The 23,758-nt window shown below is 39.4% G+C and overlaps 2 protein-coding genes and 1 long non-coding RNA gene across 3 annotated transcripts in view; all 3 read right to left on the bottom strand.

Moving 5' to 3' along the window:
* The window catches only part of LOC134097923 (ankyrin repeat and SOCS box protein 2-like), a 53,306-nt gene that overhangs the window by 6,459 nt on the left and 23,089 nt on the right, over positions 1 to 23,758 (bottom strand). The window lies entirely within an intron of this gene.
* On the bottom strand, positions 7,344 to 7,977 carry LOC134098175 (uncharacterized). The gene is made up of 3 exons (XR_009941018.1): positions 7,860 to 7,977; positions 7,578 to 7,697; positions 7,344 to 7,469 (listed from the first exon to the last, which is right to left on the bottom strand). It is a non-coding gene; the product is annotated as an uncharacterized LOC134098175 (long non-coding RNA).
* On the bottom strand, positions 12,591 to 23,548 carry LOC134098453 (ankyrin repeat and SOCS box protein 2-like). Its single transcript, XM_062551504.1, has 7 exons — positions 23,379 to 23,548; positions 18,197 to 18,352; positions 17,855 to 18,100; positions 17,542 to 17,713; positions 16,809 to 17,376; positions 14,401 to 14,554; positions 12,591 to 13,359 (listed from the first exon to the last, which is right to left on the bottom strand). Exons 1-7 carry the CDS (start codon positions 23,545 to 23,547, stop codon positions 13,211 to 13,213), a joined length of 1,614 nt encoding a protein of 537 aa, XP_062407488.1. The 5' UTR covers position 23,548; the 3' UTR covers positions 12,591 to 13,210.

Below are 23,758 nucleotides of genomic sequence, written 5' to 3' on the forward strand. Positions count from 1 at the left end.
TTTTCCTCATTGCGGCCTGTTTGTACATACCATCCCTATGTTTTTACGTGCATGTTACGCCTGAAATGGGCGCAAAAACGTTAGTGCATCTGGCCCAGAGAGTCTGGTCTCCATGTTACTGGGCTAGTGTGTAGAAGCCTGAAAAGTTGTGGGTTCATTTTCCAGCTTCCACGGTTGTGCCCAGCAAGGCAGGAGGACAGTGGGCTTTGTAATATAATTGACATGTTATACATATGAAGTTGTTTTGGATAAAAGCATCTGCTAAATGAAATGAATATATGTAGGTAATTTTGACAACTTTGTACTTTCACACCGTAATTGTGTTAAGAAGGCAGGGGTATTGAGCCGGGAAATTTAACCCTCTTAGACCAGGTTGTCAGCCAGTTATAAAACTTTTTTCTATAAAGGTTTTCTTAATGGTTACTGCCCTGTACAGTTGTAGCAAACAAATCAAAGTGTATCATTTATTTTATTGATGTGGAAGTATGAAAGTGCAACATTCATTGTTTTTCAAAAAGGAGTAGGGCAGGAGGTATGGATTTCAGTAGCGCACACCTGCAACTTCCTGCACACTCATTAGTCTGCCCATTGTGCGTTTTGCGCATGCTAAACAATCTGATCGTCTTCGAATAAAGGAGACTTGAGGATCCTTGACTTTGAGAAACAACCGGTTTGTCATGATGCACTTATACCAAGATATTATTTCACTCATACAGAATAAGCATCACAGAAACAGATCATTTGATATGTATAGCCTCAAATATGGTCTCTTAATCGTACCTTTCACTAGCACTTTCAAACATTCCTCATAACCATAGTATGCAGCATAATGTAAATGGATCCAGCCTTTTTTGTTTGGTATACTCAGAGTGTCAGAAGGCTGTTGCTGCAATACTTCAAGAAGTTTTGGAGCATCATTCCTCCAGATGGCTGAGAGTATAGCAGACATGCCCCTGTAAGACCAAACATACTTTTTAGTACATTTAACTCTAAATTGTTTACATACAGGGTTGATGGGTGGATGAAGAGTGTCAGTGTAAATGTCTAAGGATATCCCCACTCTGGAATGCCTCTTGTCCAGTTAGAAATTCATTAATTTGACAGGATGTAACTGTTGTATAACTAAGCAATATGGTAATCATGTTCGTTGGGTTGGCGAGAATATACCCACGGTTGTGGTTTGTCCGAATCCCATAGGTAACCACAACCGTGGGTGTATCTTTGACCAACTCCACGATCACAGGCTCCTTATTACTTTTATCCAACAGTTCAACTACCAACTAAGGTTAAAGACATCAAGTTGTGTTTTTTTTCTATCGTTTATTTAGATTTTTCTTTGTACATCCTCCATCCCCAAGCATAGTTCCACTCTAAGTGTTGGTGTCCACTGTTGCCAGAGCATATAGAGCCAAGTTCAGTTAGGGTTTATGTGCTTAATAATTGCTGTGGTCTATATGCTTGCTACTTAATTGTCAAACGTGAGGTTATAAAGACCCCACCCCTGTAGTGTTCACGTTGAAGTGATTTACTAGGGGAGAAAAGTCCCACTCTGGAATGCATAATGAAAGGCATCAGGTCTCCGCTGTCAAGTTTACGGAATTACAGTTAGTCCTGAAATGTACACCATACCGGCACCAACTGTTGTATAATTACACTCAAGCAGAGTGCCTAAAACCCTTAGCCTGCCTAGCGCCTACCACTTCTCAATGAGACGTGCAACATCGAGACGCTGCCGCTAACTTTTGTGTGTAAGTTGTGGTAGCGCATTACTACAGAATGAAATGCAGTCAAGGTATACAGTATGGTTTTGTTGGCTTTTACAGTGGCATCGAATGTGATTTAGCCAATCATAATCAAGGACCAGAACTATCCATTTTAGTTGTGATGTAGTGCTATTACAACACTCATTAACTGAATTGTATTTGAATAATGAAAATGTAGGGCTCCTTACTCCACGGGTTTCAATCTAGCTTGCAAACTTCCATTATGGCCTCTCTTCCAATAATGCACCTTGGCTCCGTCTCCAGCACAGTTATGTGAACTCTCTGTCCAGTTTTGGCTAAACAGAAGCAACAGATATGCCAAAGATGTTACATTAAAGTCAGCCTCTACAACAGCAATTCAAGTTCAAGTGGTGTGTGTGTGTGTGTGTGTGTGTGTGTGTGCGCGTGCAATTGTGCAATCTATACATTTTATAGAGTCGCAGAGTGTTTATAGTGTAGTATACTTGTCACAGTTTTAGGCTCCTCCAGACACTGCATTTGTTTTGGAGCCAAATTGCAAGGCTAGTTCTCTGCCTGTGGAGCGCTGAAAGCAATGTGATTCTCCATGTTCAAAATGACTTTGAAGCTGTATATTAGGTTAAATGAAACTTGCCTGTGTAGGATGCCTTTAAAATCTATAGCATTTCACTACAGAGTTGTGCATATGGAACAGTTGTATATCTGAGTACTACCTGGGTAGATTGGTGGTTGGATGTGGGTTGGCAGCAGGAGGGATGTTCTGAGTGTTTAAAGCTGTTTGTCTCAGAGCTCTGTGATTTTCCTGCTGCAGCTCTAGTGATGTTGTCATAGCTTCATGCTGAAAGGGCATAGCTTGGCTTTCTGCAGCTGGTGAATAAGATGACCTCTGTGAGGTCTCTGAGGGAGAGCTGCAGATATCACTCAAGCTGCGTTCAATTGCCAGCTGAATCAGTTCACCATCGGACAAGCCACTGTAGATGCTGTAGTCCTCACAAGCTTGATCAGCCATAGTCGCTGCTGCCATGGTGGCCATGATGAATCTAGCAAAATTAAAAAAAAATAGGTGGACTCTCTGTTCAACAGTGAATGAAAGTGCATTAAATCATATTCTGTAGCAGGGTTTAGGAGGAGCATTTCCAAACATACAAAACATTTGACCTTACTAACATACTGGCTGATATTTATAGCCGATGAATGACCTGGCAATTCACTTATGAATTTATCACCACCAGGTTTAGCAGACATTCTGATTTCGGTCCAAAATGTAATGCAGGACAGAATAATGCAATGCAGTTATAAGGATGCAGGATGCCACAAGAAGCACATCACCCCCATGTTTACATTTAGTTAGAGTTTAAGTAGCTTGGAATATGGGTTGTGGGTGTTGGTTGAGCTAAGTTCCAAATGAAGCCAATTCAACTTAATTTAATAGTTTGTTGTCACAGATGCTATATTGTTTGTGTGTCATCTTATTTTTGAGAAGTATCAAGGTCGAGATTTTTAAATTAGTGCTGCAGTTTTAATTGCTTTATTAAGTAGGCCTATTATCTGTTCAATAACATTATCAAAACATTTAAGAACATTTAATTAAATGATACAGTTTAAAATTGAATAAGTATCTGTTCATAAAGAAAGAAATGTTGTCAACAAGGGGTATTATCCATATCTATTTTTTGAGATCTACAGTCATCTATTTGTCCCCCAATGGGGCTATTTGTTTTGCAGCAATAGTACAGTACAGATCACACACAATCAGACACACACACACACACACACACACACACACACACACACACACACACACACACAAACACACACACACACACAGAGTTTAAGAGCTTGCCTACCTTGCAATACAATACAGCAATTACATTGTGCAATCTTAGGTCCAGTTGCTTCCAAAAATTGTAGAAATTATCAAAAGCAAACAGCTGAATTATTAACTTACATTTGATGGAAGCTTTTCCCTCCTCCACAGTTGCTTACCTCCTCCACACTTGCTTCCTGTCTTAAGACTGGCTTCTAGTGAATCTCGAATGTGCGTCATTGGAACCTTTGAGGACCATTTGATATCAGATTTATAGTGGATGACCTAGTCAATTTGTTCTGCTGCCAGCTGAAAAGAAGACTGACTTGACATTAATATATTCATTCTCATCGTAAAACACAGACGAGAGACAGGATTCATAACAGCTGTATTTAGTAAACACTGTAGCTAAATTTATGAGTGAACACAGCAACAAGCTTATCCTGAAACTGCAATATAATGTGTGTTTTGTGCATGTATCAGACCATAAATTGAGGGTTAGATTATCTGCACAGTTATAAATATTGTAATCACTTGAAGTTTGGCATGTGGTGGTGCAAACCAAAGTACTGTAAGAGCTGTATCTATCAGACTATACCAGGGGTCAGAGGCGATTGCTCATTGAGTGCAGGGGAGGCTCAGCCTCCTCTAAAATATCACGGAAAATTGCATGAAATAATGCCTATTATGAGCTACATTAGCAAGCCTAATATTCCAACTAGAACATGCTAAAACATGTTCAACTTCATGGCTATATCGTTATAGTTTCGTTTTGCAACAAGGTTTTGCCTGTCATCTATCGCGATTTCGCACGTCTAATGCATTGCTGTGTATAAATCCCCATAGAGGCTCGGCCTCACTGGACTTCGATGGCACTACGGAGTGGGCTGGTCTTAGTGCAGGAAAAGCTAGATTAATATTGGATAAACGCCGCAAAATCGTCATATCCAGGGAAGCCCGGCCTCTCTGGGGGTGAATGGGACAGTGGGATGGCTCGGATGCCGAGCTTCTGTATGATGATTGGAGGAACCGTCATTTTTTTTGATTGACAAGCATATTTCGCGATTGCACAGGAAGTTTCAACAGAGACGGGCTCTGGTTTCAGGGATGCGTGAAAGTTATGGAACCTTACAGGGTTGGCAGGTGAACTCGAGAGGCAAGGCTCAAATTTTTAATTCTATTGCATGTTGTACACAACATATCCTATCAATAAAACCGTAATGTGGAGTTACAGAGTTAGTGATTTGCATTTGTTTCAGTTGTGTATTTAGGCTAAGTTGTAGGCTAGCCACATAGCTCGCTATAATAACTGTGTTGCTTGGCTAAATTGCTGAATTTTATAAGCTATTTGATAGCATTCCCCACCATGGGAGATTCCAAATAAAACAGCAAGGCATATGAACGTATAATAGTCACGCACTTTAACTCTAGTAGGCTACCAAATAGCATATTTAACCCCCCAAAATGAACTGGTAAAATGTAAGCTTAGTTCTAATCTAACCAAGCCAGCTGCAATGTCTACCCTACGTATCTGACGAATCCGGCGTCGTCTATAGGCTACTGTTTATTCTGTTTTAGGATATATTCCCCCCCCCCCCCCCCCCCCCCCCCCCCCCCCAAATAACAATACAGCAGCAATAATATTAATTTAATAGTTGACCATTTTTATCAGAGCTTCCCCTATTCCAATGAGCAGCAACCGCCACTGCCAGGGGTCAACCAGGAGGCCCTAACCCAGTGTGGTTTGATAAGAAAATCAGTTTTATTTGCTATCCTGGATATAAGATACTAACAGTGGCTTGCAAAAGTATTCAACCCCCCTGCCAGGGATGAGATGTCAGGTGTGATGATAGTGACAGCCAACCTAAAGAGAGGAGGAAAAGACACGGAATGCACACACCACGTCGGCGGTCCGAATCAACTGTCAGAACATACGGAAAGATTGTTGTAGGTCAGTCTACTCAGACATAAAATATGTTGTTGTTTTAGCTATTAGTAAACATAAGAATGCCATGTTTCAGTTCATCAGTCAATGTGTTCCATATACTGTATGATGATGGATTCATCTGACATGGTTGTGGTTTCATCCAAATGAATGGCGAAAGGAATTTTTCTTAGCTTTTCGTGCAGTTTCATGCAGTTACAGTAATGCAATTTGCAGCCATTCTCGAGTCTGTCTTTAACAGTGTAGTCAGTCAGAGAGTGGAAATGTTTTCACTCGGGTGAACACAAGTTTACCTAGCTTCTCTCCTATATAATGTTTTTGGGGTTTTTAAAGGCTTTTTTTGCAATTAATTGTGAATGGTCAAATGATTCATTTTGGCTCTGTGTAAATCGCCGCCTGTTCTTTCAAGTGCTTTTCTGATGTCTGTGGATCTTTTGCTATTGGCAGCTGCTTTTTCCTCTCAAAAATGTCCACAGCGTGACAATAGTCTAGGTCTTTTGTTTTATTTGCCTTCATGCTGTCATTAGCTTCTCACCACAAATGACACATTCTGGCTTAAACTTGCCCTGTCCTTTAATAAAACCAAAGCTAAGGTAACTCGAGATACAGTATTAACTTCTTTTTTGATACTGATATCATCTCCACTCCATTTCACCCATAGAATAGATTTGTAAGTGTAGTGAATATTTGTAATGGTGACAATTACTTGTACAAATCATTTTCATAGTCACAAATAATTTATTTAATATTTATTTTACAGTTTCAAATACTGTACATGATATGCACATATTGTACATAAACAATGATTCAGGAGCTGCTTACATCTGCTTTCTGTCATCTTTTCATGTCATGCTTTCTAATTTTTTTATTCACTCAGACTTTTGAAATGATTTATTTTTCACATTTTTCTAGCACACCTTTCCATACATCCAAGGGGCTACATAACAGGAAGGAAGTTATCATTATACAGAATTAAAAATATTACATTTAGTACTGTAGTTTGAGCATCTTGTTTTTTGACTTTGAGGATCAACAAGAAGGAATGTAACTAACTGCTGTCTGCTGTAAACAAACAAACAAACAAAAAATGTATGGATAACTGTTGCACGATGTTAAAAAAAAAAAAAAAAAACAGTAACTTGTAAACATATGTGACCCTGCAAAGCGAAACCAGTCGCTTTGGTAAAATCTACAAAATTAAGTTATTGTGCTCACATGAATGGCCATAAACTAAGCTTTCCAACAATATGTATACACTGTTAGACATTTTCAAGGTTTTTTACAGTAGTTTACTGGCAGCACGGTTGCCAGTAAGCTACTGTAATCCATATAAACAGTAGCACTACTGTATTTCAGTATACAGTATATTACTGTAGGTTGACAGCTACTGTAATCCAAATATACAGTATCACTAGTCACTACTGTATTTCTGTATACAGTTCATTACTGTAGGTCTTCAGCTACAGGTCTAGGCCTGCAGTACTGTGCAGTTCTCAGTTCTTATCTATATTTATATATAACACAGATATAGCCATTCACACACCAATTTTGAACATTTTCATATTTTTATTAAATAATTTCATAAGAAACTGTGACACAAATATCATTTAAACAGATCAAACATATACATTTTCATTTAAACATATTCAAGCGACATTTAAACACAAGAGCAAAGGTACTACAGGAAAAACATGTACATCAGTATATACTTAGTTTCTTATCTGTTTATGTTTTATTTGGTATTTGTTATTTTTTCAATTTTCAAAAGATTTTGGCCCAAATACATTTTCTTTTTGCATTTCAAAACAATAATTTTTTTGCATTTCAATAGTTAAAAAAAGCACGCACGCACACACACACACACACACACACACACACACACACACACACACACACACACACACACACACACAAGATCAAACTTACAAGCAGCAACACTACAGACAAGTCAGGCAGCGTGGAGAATCCATGGAAACTAAGACAAGAGAACACAAACAAGGTTCTGTTCCTTAGAATGTCAAAGGTGCAATATTTGAATTTTAATTACATGTTATTGTGTCCATGCATGTTTGTGATTTCTTACCTAGTCGCTGTTCATCCCCTCAAACTCGGTAAGCTTTGAGATGAATGACACCACTCGGCTGCTGATGGTTTCTGCCTTTCGTTTCACTGTCTGTCCAGTCTTGCGAAGAATAAGAAGAATCTAAGCAAAGCAGTCACAGAACATAGAACATTAAATGTGAAAATAGGTGTTAGAAGAAATTTAATGGAAAAGTTTTATCAACCTCAAAAGTTGACTTTCGTACAATCATTGATAATGACAATCATACTGTACTTAATTTTTTAACAAGACATGTTTCCTTACCTCTGTATCAACTCCAGAGTTGCACATGCTGGCTCCTCATATTCTAAGTTGAAGACATAGTAGCTGGCGAAGTATGCCGACAGTGCATCAACAAAGTTGAGGTTCTCCTCCAACTGAATGGCTACCTTCCCCTCAATTGTAACCATCCATTTGAATGATTCCAGTAAAGTATTCCCTGAACGATGGAATAATAAGCAGTATTTAGAACATTATCTCATCTGCAGTATGCAGTCTAGTAAGTAGGCCTTTTAAGGGGAGGCTCTATGCATTTTTTAGGAGCCAGTCAAAAGCTGGTGAGTTTCAACATTTTGCTGAATAAAATGATACCTACATATATGTACAAAATACTTAGAAGATGAAAAAAAAACGTAACAAATTGAACACATCAAACAACTGGTCCTTGAATACTTTATTTTAAAATAAAAACCTTGTTTTCAATCCTATCAGTTTCCTAGTTGTGTACTATTTATGCCTATCTTACTTAACTCAAGCTTTCATCAAAACCCCTGCTTTTTTTTACAAAAAAAAGGAGAGAGAGAGTATTTTATGAAATATGTGCTGTTTAAGTGACCCAGACCTACCGAGGCCTGGCGAGACTGCCAACTAGTGACAATTCTGATCGTCATCTATTCATCATGTCAAACACCAGATTGGCCGGCCTGTTACATTAGTAGCTGTAAAAACTCAGAAAACATAGATATCTTAACACTCACTTACCTATAATGATCAATCGGGGGTCACTGGAAGATCCAGATCATTCTCGACTGAATTTTGCTGTCGCACATACCTTAAAAATATAAGTACAGTGCTACAATATAACAACATTGTAACTACTATGTAAAACGTATCATTCTGATTGTGTTTCTACTTACATCTGCTAGCATCAAGATGAACTCCTTCTTTTCCTTAAAGTAGTTCATCATTAGAAGCATAACTCCAATCGCCAACTGATTACTTCCTGTGGTCTCCATCTCCCGTAGTAGGCTACGAATCTTGCTGCTGTCCTGATGGTTTTGAAAGTAGTAAAGGATGAGCGGAGCGCACACAGATATTTTCGGACACGAAATCACATCTTTGAACTTTACACCGGACATTGCCACTGCGTGACGTCGAGATTAGTGGTGAAGGCGACACCGATGTCCTGAAATTACCTGGACACTCCTGTATGCCACACTGAAATCTGAAATTCGCCAAACTTGTATGCATTTTGATAAGCATCTAGACGTTTTTCAAACTCGCGGTTTGGTGGGGACAAAGCTTACAGCAAAACATCGTGCAGGCTAACAAGGCTAGCGATGCAGCCTGTGCAGCTAACACCAGATAGCTAGGCTAATATAGCTGCTAGATAGCAGTAACCAGCTGGAACTAAATGCGGTCAAACCAGACTGTAAAATAAACAGACAACGTCGACTTACTTCCAATTAAATATGAATGGGCGTGTCACTGAAGAGGAATTAACAACACGGGGATATTTTTTATGTCCAGAATCCATAATAGCAGCTAGCTAAACTAGGGAGACGTCGGACTAGGCGATAGTTTACTGTACAAGCAGACAAAACACAACATATAGTATATAAAATCTATGTTTAGGTGTTCAACACGACAAGATTTGGTCCATTAGATGTGGTTTACCTTTCCAACTTCAGGAGAAAATAGTTGACTGTTGTCGACTTCTTCTGCATCAACCTCCACCGACTGGTGGGTAGATGTAGACGTCGACTCACTCAACTGGAGAGATAACGGCGGTTAAAAAAAAATAAATAAAAAAAAACCTACAGTAAGCTACCGCACCTTTCAAAAACCTGGTAGCCTACCGCATATTTCAAAAATGCACGGCTCCGATCACCAGAATGTTGTTCTAAATACAGTAATTTACTGTTTATGTCGTTCACAGTATATTACTGTGTGCTTTGCAGTAATATACTGTAGAAATTGCTGAAATGTCTAACAGTGTAGTATATCAAAGGTATTACAGAAACTATCGCTAAGATAACCACATCCAAAGATGACATGGTTCTCCCGTCACGATATGTCAGAAGAGAAGAAAGCAACTTTTTAAGCGGCGTGGACATCGGAACTGACTGCTAATGTGTTGAATCTTCACTGGGTTGAACAGTCCAAACGTATGTTTTTCCGTGAAATGAGTTCACGATGTGAAACTGTAGACTGTATTCTGTCGAATTATGAGAAAACGGCAAATTCAACATTTTAACCTGGAAGTTTGTTTATTGTGGATTTTCTCAAATTAGTGTCGCGCGACAAGTGACTGATTTTGCTTTGCAGGGTCATATATGTATGTTGTGTATTTGAAGGACATTGTCACAGTTAAAAAGAACAGTTAAAATCTAAGAAATAAACCATTAGATTTCAAACTAGAGATTGTCACGGTTTTATTTCAGTTTTATTTGCATAATAGCTGTTTGATTTCCATTGAGAGACGATATTATGGAAAGTACTCCATGCCAATCTCTAGGAATGGTGAAGGGTATTGCGGGGTTTGTTTTATTGCTTTCAAGAATGAAGTCAAATTTCACATTGACACTATTGTTGGGCTGAACAGCAGAAAAGCAGACAGAACTACTGTATATGTTCAGATCGTATGTCCTCTTTGTGTTGAAGTCTCCACTCCTGCTTGTTGTCACTTGTATGATTATTGTTTGTAATGTCACTGCTTGACACTACCATGAAAGGAGACATATTTAACATTAACAATGGAGTAACTTTTGGTTCACCGAGAAGAAGATCATCTCCATAATTCATTTCTTTATGCAACAGCCCACAAACTGTTCAGTCCAGCGAGATGAGTATATTATATATCAATTATATATATTTTAAATAACGAATTTCCCTCACGGGATCAAAAAAGTATATATTCTATTCTATTCTATTCATTGGTAAAGACTCTGTTCACCAAGTCGTGATGATAAGCTATTTGGCGCAGATGTTTACAGAGTGTAATCTTAGATAATGTAATGTATGCCGTGGCATTACTGGTGGTGAAGGTGGCCAATGCTTACTCCTCCTTACCTCTGTGACCTGCTGATCCTTTACACCCCCCAAGGCCCCCCATACCCCCTCCATTCTTGTTTTTTTTGTTTTGCTTTGCCTTACGTTTCAGAAATGCACTATGTGAATCAAACATATGGCTATTATAATTATTATTATTATTAGTAGTAGTAGTATTATTATAATTACTACATACTCAAATCCCTAAACAAATTTCCAGGTCAAAATCAAACTTTCCCCTAAAAACCATTTAACCAAAACAAGACACAGCACAAAAACACCTGACAAAAACCGTAACATTATGTTTCTTAATTTTTTCCCCACAACAACCTCTTAAACCTGTGAACACAATATAAATATCATGACAAATAGAATAGTTCAAAGACATAAAAGTAGGGGTGTGAATCTCTCATGTGAAAGACGATACGATTCGCATCTAGATACATTGTCACGATACGATTCAAAAAAAGATACATGTTAATAGCAAACGATTCGGTACGATTCAATTCGATGCGATTCGATGCAATTCGATGCGGTTCAATAATCGAAAGCATTCTGAAAGTTATTTTTCATTGTGCACATTCACTTTACAATTGTGCACATTTTACATGATCAAGTTATTAATGGTTATCAATAGGACAAACAACTTGATGTATGAACATGACAAAACATTTTATTGTGAAAAGGTGAGGTTTTTCATATAATAGGCTATTTTAGTAATGGCACACACTGAGGACACCATAAAGAAATAAACAGAAGAAACACATATCTCTGTATATGTTGCATAAAAAAATTAAAGACCAAAGAGGTGTCGTTACAAACGAAAATAAAGCAGTGCTTTGCCCTTGGCCTTTTCTCATGTAAAAGAATAAATGATTCTCTGCTTATCTCCCTCAACAATGGAATTCTCTTCTCTGATTGGCTGATGGGGTGGCCATTAACTTCGTATAACCTGCTACCTTTGAAGTAGTTCCCGTATCACACTTGAATATTAATTCGCCAAACTCGTTGCGAAGTTTAAATGAACTGTCACGTTGCATCCAAGCTGAAATACAGACGTGCAGAACCATAGTAACATTGTAGCATATGACGGAGGTGGATTGTAGCTAGTTGGATGCCATGTAGGCTATAAAAGTAGCGATCTTTCAAAGTTAAAGTTAATCAGAATCCTGGGATATGCCCGCTTGACAACGGGAGAGATAGAACCAGAGCCATATAAAGAGACCTTCTCTTTTGAAAAAGCCAAACGACTACCAAACTTTGGATTTAAGTTTCGCCGGCGCGTTGAATATAGGTTCGGAGTTGTCAGAAATCTTTTCTGAGGAAGACTAGCATGTCATTCCTTCAGGCACGTCCAGGGCACGTTTCGTTGGAATGGATAGAAGAACGTGATAGGCTATGCCATCTTTGACCAATGAGAGGCTGTCATTGTTCTCAAATCAAAATTGGGATGCACACAGCCACGCACCAGGCCAGGAAATCGAGTATTTCATAAGAGACGGTCAAGTCAGAAACGTTTGCGAATGTGAACCGATTTGTTTCTTTTAAATCGAAACAATAACCGATTCATGTCATGAAAAATTCGAAACGAGGCTTGATGCATCGATGTAGTCGTCTTTTACAGGTTAAAAACGAATATCGATATGTATCGGTTATTTTTTACACCCCTACATAAAAGACAAAGTAGAATAAATCAGAGAACATAACAACTTCCTCGTACTGGAACACAGCCAACAAGTTAACCTTCTGCTCAAAGGCGGACATCCCGGGTTCAGAAAGCAAAAAGTCCTGCCAAGTATTTGATCCAACCATTTAGTAAACCAGTTCATTCAATTAGCAGCCAGGTAGATCAGATAATTAGTGATATCACCTGTGTTTAGCACACAGGTGGAAAGAATATATGGCAGGACTTTTATTTAGTCTCTGGAGCCAGGATTTCTGCCTCGGCATTCTGCTTCATAGCACCACCAGTTAGATTGTTGAACTAAATTTACTAGCTATAAACCAGTTAACCTAAAAAATCCTTGGCCATTAGACATTAGTTTCTCTACAGGTTATTAGTACCATGGCAAACCTCTGTCCGCTTTTTGATTAACTATTGGCACACAACCAGCAATCATTTTTTATAAAATTCACAGATTTGAGTCGTCTCCAAACCACTCACTAAGCAGTTAGCTACAGTATAAATGTAAACACAGTGGAGTGGTAGACAGATGTGACGCAAGAATCAAAAATGGGAAAGGTCAGAGTTCGGGAAAGTTGTGAATAATCAAGCTTTTGTTGTTTAAATTATTGAATTAAAGACAGTGCTTAAGAGACACACACACTCAATCAAAAAAGTAAGACTAGAGATTCTCAAATTCTCCGTTGTCGTAGAACAGGTACTTGATGAGTCGTCCAGGCAGAGGAAGGCTGGTCATTCTCCTCAGTCTCTGCCTTCCCACCAGCTGACGGATCCTCACTCGGCACAGATGCATCAGGCAGGCGGGTGGCTCTGAATGTTTTAAGGACATTTAAGATCACTGGGCCTCATTCACCAATATCTTCCTAAGAACTTTCTTAAATGTGCTCTTAAGAATGTCCTATGAAAACTCTTAAACAGATTCACAAAGGTGTTCTGGGATTCAGCATGACAAAAACGTACAATTCTGAGGTTTAAGGGATATTCCACCATTTGGGGAATTACTCATTTTCCACCTCCCCTTCAGTTGAACAATTTATTTTTTACCTTTCTTCAGTTCATCCAGCCGTTCTCTGAGTCTGGCGATACCACTTTTAGCTCCAGCCTTGCATAGAACTATACTCTCAATCCAGCGTAATAATCAAGGAACACCATGGGCGCAGCAGCACAATGATGTCATGCAGCACCTGGAAATAGTCCTCGTAAGTTAACTTTCAACAACAATGTTGAGTTGTAGCAGACAAATTGGTTAGTGACTTATTATGCCTGAATGAGAGTATAGTTCCATGTACAATCAGCCTAGAAAGTCGCTACGTTTCATTTTCAGTTGGTCTTATTTCACTTTCTAACTCGAGGAGATAAGTTTTAAATTAGAAAAATTACCAGAAATCTTTTAAATGTGATGCTAGCAGGCGAGATACTAATGATCTAATCCAATTCAATGATCTATGCTAGGCCAGAGCTAAAAGTGGTATCGCCAGACAGAGAATGGCTGGGTGAATTGGAGAAAGGTAAAAATCAATTGTTTAACTCAAGGTGAGGTGGAAAATGAGTGTAATTCCCCAAATGGTGGAATATCCCTTTAAGAACACCACTGCAAAATAAAAGTTAACTGACCCACACATGATCATTGCAACACACAACAGAAGTCAAACTCCAGCAGAACTGAATTGATATCTAATCATATGCAGCATTTACAGTATTTTGATGGTGGACACCTTAACAGTCACTTTCACATCATATTTTGTCGAGCGACACTTGTCGCCTGGCCTATAAATTGGCTTTTAATATTGTGCAGTTAATCTCAAATGTCTGAAATGGTACAGTATCTGGAAAGTAAGTCACTGTACTCACTTGATTTTTCTTTGATGTGCACCCAGTCCTTGTTGTTCTCAAGAAGTTCTGTGATTCTAGAACACAGTTTCACCGGACCGGTGTAATCAAGGAGACAGTCAATTATAGGTCCTGCCCAAGAGGTATAAAGGGGATCCGCTATAATCTCACAGAACTGTACAGAAAGGATAAATGATCAGTTAGGAAGAACATAAATCCACTTATTCACCCAAATACAATAAACCACTAAAGATATACGCTCACTGGGTTGAGCCGATATGGGACGTGTTAGCAACTTTGTTGGTTGCAATGCAATATCCCATTGCCAACCAACTAAGTTACTAACAGGTTAGCATCTGGTTTTGGGAAATGCAGGTGAGCAGAAGTTAAAACTGAGCATCAGAATTGGGAAGCATAGTGACTTTGAACCTGGAATGGTTATTGATACCAGACAGGCTGGTCTTTCAGAAACTGTTGATCCACTGGGATTCTAACAAACAACTATCTCTACGGTTCACAGGGAATGATCCGAAAAATAGTATCCATCAAGTAAATAATATCCATCAAGCTGCAGTTCTGTCAGTGAAAATGTCTTGTTCAGGTTGGCGGTGGGTTCTTAATCACTTTTTCTAGAAAGAAATACATTTTATTCAAATAAATGTTAATATTTAAAATATTAAATTGTCTTTAATTCAGATTGGATAGATCTTAAAAATGTTTTGTCATACTGTATCACCACGTTCTGCCAAATCAAATAATTATTCCCAGTATGCACTGTGTTGTCTGGTTAGGTCAGAGCCCATCATCAGCTTTTGATGATGTGCTGATGGTGTGCTGATCACCACCTACTTCCGCATTTCTCAAACTACAGTACGAGGAGACTGCTGGTCCACAGAGCAGCGAAATCTAATTATGCCAGGTGCTTCTGTCACTCGTCTGATCATTTGCAGCGTAATTGATTGTATCACCCCCCGCATGGTCCTCTCTTGATATGTTGAGAAGACCAAGACAAAGGCAGGTTGTACAAAGGGCTTGGTTAGTGACTGTTTGCACCATTGGTACAATTAGACTTGGCCACACAGCTGGGCTATTCACACCCTGTATAATAAGTGACAACCATAGGCTGTATAAAATATCTATTGCGACAACAAATGCGCATACACAAAAAAAACATAGCAGACATTTGTTTTTTCGTCAGCAGAAAGTGAAGAATTCTGAAAGCTTTCTCCATTAATATCTTTTCTAATAACTTTTCTGGTGGAGATGTCGTGTTTTAATCTCATAATCTTTGTTCAGTAAATACATAGGCCTACAACAGTCAGTTTGTTAATTCACAGCAATCTCATGATTATGACAGACAGGTATAGAAACTTTAAAGTTGCCTGCAAACTTTCAACAGTATGTGGAATCAGATAAATGAATGGTTAGCACTATGGTGTGGCACATGGAAGTCTGGGGTTTGATTCCAGTGAGAAGCATTTTGGCCAGGGCGGTTGAGAAAAGTGGCTGCCGGTATTTACATTCCTATGTATCCACGATATTCCTTAGCCAACAATGGGCGTCGCCATGACACCTCAGTATTCAGAAAACGGTTTTCTATATCCGGCGAAGCTGTGTTGTATCGATTTTAACATGACGGTTGACAGTGCTTAACATATCATAACGCGTATAAAAGTAAACTTCTTATATTTTCTATCGGTTGTATATTATGTAGTATATCCATGCTGAGGCCAAAACGTAAGCTAAACGAACGGAAGATGAAAACCGGACAGATTTCCAGTTTATGGCATAAGGTGGATAAGTGTGTAATCTGGGTATGTATACCAACATCTCTGCAGAGAAGGGCAAGGCAATTTGGAGAAGAAACCACTAAGAAAGCAATTCTCAAACGAAATTCAGAGATAACTTTATGCCATATATTTGTAGTTGTGTTAACTTGCAACAGTTAGCTTCTACAATTCATCCAATGATAGTTGTCTTTTTAATAATCTTAACTATTACTAGCTACTGTAGTGTTATCCAGGGTGTTCCCATCTTGCCTTGCACAGTGATTTAATTCACGCTGCTAAGGCAGTCTGGAAACTACTGTCCTAATTTTTGCCTGAGGTAGGGGACCAATCACAGAACAGGGGGGAAAGCAAGACGATGATGAGCTATGGACAGATGCATTTGATAGACATCCGTGGCGCCCAATGAACGGATCTGGGCATTTTTTTCAAATATGAGAACATGAAAGTCTGGTTGCCAGACACGTCTCATTTGAGAAGTGGTAGGCTCTAGCCAGGCTAAGCTAACATAGCCTAAAATGAGTCTAAAGGGATGTTTCAGGAACTTGTTGTGTAGCCTAGTTCATGCACTGGTACAAATACACTGGTACAAACATTTGTAACGGGGTGAAAATAGCCTTTGGCAAAAAAAGAAATAATAACCTGTGCAGCTTCGCTTCGAGAAATTTCATCAAGGTCCAGCTCATCCCTAGAAGTAAGCCGGCTCTTAATGGGAGGATGTGGGCTGTCTCCATAAACACATGGGAAACAGGCGTTGGCATCACATCCATTGTCCAGCAGGAACTTGAGGATAAGTGTGTGCTTCATACCAAAGAGCAGAGCCCCAGGAAAGGTAGTGGGGAGTGTTGGCACACAAGCGTTCACATTGGCACCATACTCCACCAGCAAAGAGACCATGTCTAAATTTCCCTGTCTCACGGCTACCAGCAGAGGATTGAAAATATCCAGATTGGGGTCAGCACCTGCCTCCAGCAGCATTGAGGCTGCGTCTATGTTGCTGTTGCGTACAGTGAAGTGGAGGGCCGAGCTGCACCGGTCATCATAGATCTGGGAGTGGTCATACTTCAGCAACGTGTTGACGTCAAAGTCTGCATTGATGAGAATCTCCAAGATTGCCTCTCGGTCATGTTCTGCTGCAAGATGGAGTGGACTAATGCCACTCTCTAGCATGATCGCTCTGTCTGTATGTGGAATCAATAAGGACACAATTCTGCACAAAGACACAATGAAAATTAAAAACATGAAAAACTATGCTGTATTAAAACAGATAATTTACCTTAAATGTTTGGTTGCAGTTAAACTGCACTGGTGCTGTTTTTTTTTAAAAAAATGTTTTGATTGAAGCTATTCAAGTTCCGAATTCAAAACTACCAACCTAGCATGTCCATACTTTGAAGCGATGTGTAGAGGAGTTAGTCCTGCTTTGGTTGTTTTGTTTACATTTGCTCCTTTAGACAGAAGCAGCATCACCACCTCTTCATGGCCATTCTTGGATGCTTCAAACAAAGGTGTTGCTCCATCCATAGCTTGACAGTCAGTATACGCTCCTTAGAAATGTAAATGAGAGTAGTTGTTATAATACATCTGAAAGCCTCACTTGGCTATTTGAGAAATTGCTCGACCAATTTTATCATGAACCGCATGTGGTCTTGTTTGACCAGTGCGATCTAAATACTGCTGAAACTAACCATGTTCAATGAGGAGGTTCAATATTTCTGGGCCTCCCATCTGAGCAGCCACGAATAGTGGTTCAATGCCATAGGTGTTCCTGGCTCTTAGATTTGCTCCAGCTGTCACTAGACGCTTGCAGATACCAAGATTTTGGTTTTGCACGGCTATATGTAATGGTGTCTCTCCAATCACGCTGGCTTGTGAGACCTTGGCTCCAAACATCAGTAGCACCTGCACCATTTCCTGAGTTGATCTTTCACAAGCTGGAAAGGATGGATTTGTTCAGAGATAGATAAGTACAGATTTATCAAGTCATTCATGGCCTGATTAGCGTCTCAATATTCTTGTAAAAGGGATACCTAAGTAGAGAGGTGATTCTCCTCCATCGTTGATTTTGTTGGGGTCTGCTCCTGCCTCAAGAAGACACTGGACACAAAACAGGTTTTTGCCTGCGGCAGCCATCATCAGAGGCGTCTGGAGCTCGTTGGTACGTTTGTCGATCAGTTTAGGAAAGGCTTTAATTGGTATGGATATAATGTAAAAACAAAATTATTAATGACAAGTCAAATGGACGATAGACATGGCCGTCCCTCAAACACCAGGAAGGATCCTTCAAAGCTTATTTTTTACAGAAAGGTGTGTCATCGAATCTTGCCGACACACCGTTCCAATGTTAAGCATCCTTCAAATTCTACCATGGACTTAATTTCACAGAATGTTTAAGGATGCCTGTGTGTCGTGAAAACACTCATAATCCTATGCACACATTTATGCAGGATTTGAAAACAGCGCTACTGTGGTGAAGCCTGAAAACTTTTGGATTCATTTCACGAGTTCCACAGTTGTGCCCTTGTGCAAGGCAGGGGGACAGTGGCACTTGTAATATAACTGACACATGTAAGTTGTTTTGGATAAATTAAATTAATAAATCTAAGAGAAGTAAGGGCTCAGGTCATTTTGCCAACTTTTAACTTTCACACCGTAATTGTATGAAGAAGGCAGGGATATTTAGCAGGGAAATTTAGGGGTTCTCTTAATGAATTCACCCCTTTGCACGTTAATCATTCGTAAGCTTTCTTTTGCGTGTTTCAGTTTCGCACTTCTGTGTTGCACGTATTCTCCCGTTCCAGCTTCTGTCACACCCACATTGCGTAAGTTCAAAATCAAGGCAGCCTTATGAAAGAGGTGTGATTTATTTTAAAAAGAATCAGACTGATCCATCTTCTCCTTCATTTAGGTTGATATGAAAACGTGGAAAGTGGACTTTCTCATTGACCAGGGGCCTATTTCACAAAACCAGAGTAAGTAGATCCAAGATAAGTGACGACACACGCGGTTGACCAAGCCTGGTCAAAGTAAACATGCAAAACACGTTTCACTAATGCTGAGCGCAGATGAGTTGAGGCGGCTAGGTCAAGCCAGGTGTAAGTTATTCGGTATGTGTGCGCGTTCTCGTTTCTCCCCCAAATAACTCACGGTTGGAATAAAAAAGACGCGAAAAATAGCGTCTTGCACACAAAGTGAACAACCGCTTTTGATATAGACTAACAACGAGGTAAAGTTGTACTTTTTTGGATGGGAATCATGATTATTTCTGTTACATAGCGGGAGTAGGTGTGGCAGACCAAGTGAATGCAAATGTACGTATGCACCCACGTGTGAGAGCTTCCTTGTCTCGGCACGCAACGTCATTAAGAAAGCGCTTTGCCACCGCAAAGATGCACACAGTATGACTATATATATCTTAATTTGTCGAATTAGTTGAAAACACCTTTGAAAAATGTCCCCTCCACTTCCAATAAACTACTAGGCTATTCATCAAACGTCCGTCAAAAAATAAGCAAACAACGAGTATGTTATTAATTATAAGGCCACCATAATTTAAATAACATCCATATGGTATTAGGCAGACATTCTGCTGTGTTTTGCGAGTAAATGCAAGTAGCAAATAATATATAAATGGAATACAGCTCTTTGAAAAAATCGCATGGAGGTCTGATTTGAATGACAGCTAGCAGAACCAATCAGATAATGTAATTACCATTAGAATTAACTTAGTTTGGCTGTTAGCCTGGTCGGGAGCAGGCTAGCTTCCAAGTATAAATTCCCATGGTAACTTATATGTGATCTCTTCTGTGAAACCAAGTCAAGGCTATGTTCATCCAGGATAACCCAGTAAGCCTGTCTAAATCCCCTATCTTGGTTTTGTGAAATACCCCCCTGATTGCCATTTAAATCAAGAAAGAACACCAACCAGTCTTTGATTTTGAAATCGGAAGCAAGGTGAACTGAATAAAGAACGGCCTACAGTAAAATTGTGTGTTATCACATAGCCTAGAAATGACATCGCTAAATTTCACTTTTGCTTTGAGGCTTGTTTATAAAGATTCAAGACGTGCTTGAGGTACGATTCGGTAGACTGACACCTGCAGCTTAGAATACAGTAGAGAGACTGCAGCATAACAATTCCCTCCATTGTGCATAAATTACAGATTTAAAGAGACCCTATGCAACTTTTTCATAGTCATAAGATCGCTTAGAAATCGTTGTTTTGCTTTACTGACCAGTTTTATCGAAAACAGTCACATTTCCTCCCGCCCCTAGTGTCCCTCTCCGCTATTACAACCTTGCAACTTTCTGATAAACGATCGTTTGCTGTTTACATCTGGAAGTCAGAGACGCGAAAGGAACAAGAAGAACCACGCTTGCAATTTATATATTTATATATAGCCTATATATGTATAAATATACACGCTAAAGCTGTCGGGGAAGCTCTGCAGAGAAATATGCAAGCATAAAACGAGCGAAAACGAAAAACGAAACCGAAACCAGAGATGAAATCGCCAATCCTGCATTATTCCTCTTTAAGCAAAGGGGAGAATTTGCGCAGGATGATATGCGAGCAGTTACACGCTTTTTTTTTACTTACGCATCCTTATGCACATGGGAGAATTCCCCCCTTAGAGCAGATTGTCGGCCAGTGATAAGGGTTTACTGTTACTGCCCTGGGGTGCGTTTCTAGAAAAGTTAGCAACAGCGTTGTTTAACCACCGTGGTGCGACGCAACTTGCTATCAAACAACGACAGTGTTACACCTGTTTCCAGAAAGCATCGTACCTGTGTCGCAATTCGCTACCTCCGTTGTTCGAACACCGTTGTTCCAACAACGTTGTTGAGGACCCAGCGGCACATTTCATTGGTGGAAAAGGTGTCAACGTATAATACCCCACCCACTAGAAATGCTCCGTCACTGGATGCCTATCACTTGTCTTTTATAGATTCTCCTTTCCTTCCTCGACCCTCGTCCTCACTGAATGATAGGGCGGCAACAATGGGATAGAGGACCGAGGATCGAGGAGGGATGTTGAGAGGCACCCACTATGTGTCGACGAGTCTAATTTAAACCCAAAGTGATTCATGCTGGCATTATCATTGCTATCAGAAAAAACGTAAACCTATGCAAGCACATGAAACAGTTTGCTTAAGCTGTCCAATATATGTACTTATTTGTGTGAAATATCTAAAAAATATCTGTACAAAATATATATGGCCTAGACTAATTACAAATTATCACAATACTAAATCGGTGTCTGGTGGTTCAGCTGTTGCATGTCAGTACATTGCGCGCGCGGCCCAAGTTCGCATCTTACCTCTCCATGTCACTTTTGAGTAAGAGCAGGCATACCACACACACAACAATAGGTTAGACCCTAAATATATTTAATTGCTTTACATCGAGTGGCCAGGAACACGACATCAGTTTAATAGTTCCACGACATTACTTATTAGGGTTATTTCCACGTTTCACTAGTCAGAAACAAAAGCATGTGTGATGCATACGGGAAAAGAACCTACGATGTTGTGATGATAAGCCACCTGCCTTAACCACTATACTAATGAACGGTGTGCTTGACCCGAGGGTTTGTCAATATCATAACAGTAGCCTACCAAAACGCAAACCAACACGCAAATGAACGCAAGGTAACACACGTAGCAAGAATGAGCCCAACGGTATTTTACTTTATATTAGCCTACAGTATAGCGCAATCATTGAGTCACGAGAAAACAACAACTTAGTGATTTTTGGTTGGGCGCTTGTGATTTTTGGTCAGGCGATCTTGCGCTGACGACATCACTAACTGGAACTCCCAAGGTACGACACAGGTGCGACTGCCCAGGGGCAGTAGTTCAAACGACCAAACTTTGCGTCCTTGTTTGCGGTTGAGAGTTTGAACTACCTTTTCTAGAAACACCAAATTCAAGAACGACGGAGCGAACTCCCAAGATTGCGACGCAAGTTAGCAAACGACGCTTTCTAGAAACGCACCCCTGTGCAGTTCTCGCTAACAAATCAAAGTGTATCATTTATTTTATTGACATGGGAGTATGAAAGAGCCACATTCATTGTTTTTCACTGCCAAGAATTGAGGCAGGAGATATGAATTTTAAAAACGCACACCTGTAGCTTTCTGTACACTCAATAGTCTGCCGATGGTGTTTTCCAAATGGTTGCAAGAAGCTTTGCCTTGTCTTTGAAAAATATGATTCAGCAGGACTCCTTCTATCAATGAAGGAGCCTTGAAGATCCTTGACATTGAGAAACAGACTTATTTGCATACGTGGAAAAAGTACTAAAATATTTAGTATTTAGTTTAAATAATAGGCTAGTACCAATACTTTGATGAAATATTACTAAAGTATAGTACAAGCTAAAATACCCATCTGAAAATGTACTCAAGTAAAAGTAAAAAGTAGTTCATTTAAAATGTACTTTAAGTAAGTAAAAGTTACTAAGTTACTTTTTTTTGTTTAGGGGGACAGCTAAGGCAGCCATGGTGCTAGGTAATACCGATTATCTTGGGGGGGGGGGGGGGGGGGTTGTACTGACAGTACTCTATGACCTTGACAAATGGAGATCTACTGTATGTGAAAACTCACAGTAAAATTCTCCTTTAAGTCTGAGCAGTAGTTGATTTTTACATTTGTATTAACTCAGGTAATTCACACATTACCCAAACATTAAAGCCCATAAGTACAGTTATGTGGAGTGATGTGTTTTTGGGATTAGGTGTTTGAGTTGTGTGCATTATGTGACCCACACAATGATGCCTCCACCTCCAGACTTCACTGTTGATATTGTATTTGTAGACTGATGTACAGTGCCAATTCTCCTCAAAACACGGCTTTAAAGTTTGACATCTAGTGTAAGGTAGGCTTTAGTGGTTCCGGGTGCGATTTTTTTGTTGTTGTTTTTTCCTTGAAGTAACGGATTGGATTTGTGATGTAGCTAAGTACAAAAGGCCTGCTACTTCACTAAAAATGTAATAAAGTAAAATGTTAAATACCGATTTTAAAAACTACTTAAAAATACAAATACACAATACAATAACTTGAGTAAATGTATTTCGTTAGGCTACTTTCCACCTCTGTCTATTTGTCACTGATGCACATATACTAACATTATTTCACTCATACAGTATAAGTATCTCAGAAACTGATAATTTGATATGTGTAGCCTCAAAAATGGTCTCTTAATCATACCTTTCACTAGCACTCTCAAACATCCCTCAGAACCATAGTGTGCAGCATTGTGCAGATGTATCCAGCCTTCTTTGTTTGGTATACTCAGAGTGTCAGAAGGCTGTTGCTGCAATACTTCAAGAAGTTCTGCGGCATTATTCCTCCAGATGGCTGAGTTTATTGCAGACATGTCCCTGTAAAACCAAGCATACATTCTAGTACATTTTTTTTTTTTTTTAATGTAAGGAGAGATACTACATAAATATGATGACAGTTATAGTATTATTTATAAACAAGCAGGTTTATCGGTGAAGAGCCTGACTGAAGATTTCCTAGGATATTCCCACTCTGGAATGCCTCTTGTCCAGTTGGAAATGAATCAATAGTTTGACAGGATGTAG

This window comes from Sardina pilchardus, chromosome 12 (assembly GCF_963854185.1).
Source record: "Sardina pilchardus chromosome 12, fSarPil1.1, whole genome shotgun sequence".
Taxonomy (NCBI): domain Eukaryota; kingdom Metazoa; phylum Chordata; class Actinopteri; order Clupeiformes; family Clupeidae; genus Sardina; species Sardina pilchardus.

Coding starts and splice junctions, on each gene's coding strand:
- LOC134098453 (XM_062551504.1), bottom strand. CDS start 23,547: ATGTCTGCAATAAACTCAGCCATCTGGAGGAATAATGCCGCAGAACTT. Junction 18,101..18,196: donor AGAATCACCTCTCTACTTAG/GTATCCCTTTTA, acceptor CATCCTTTCCAG/CTTGTGAAAGATCAACTCAG. Junction 17,377..17,541: donor TCAAAGTATGGACATGCTAG/GTTGGTAGTTTT, acceptor GTCTTTGTGCAG/AATTGTGTCCTTATTGATTC.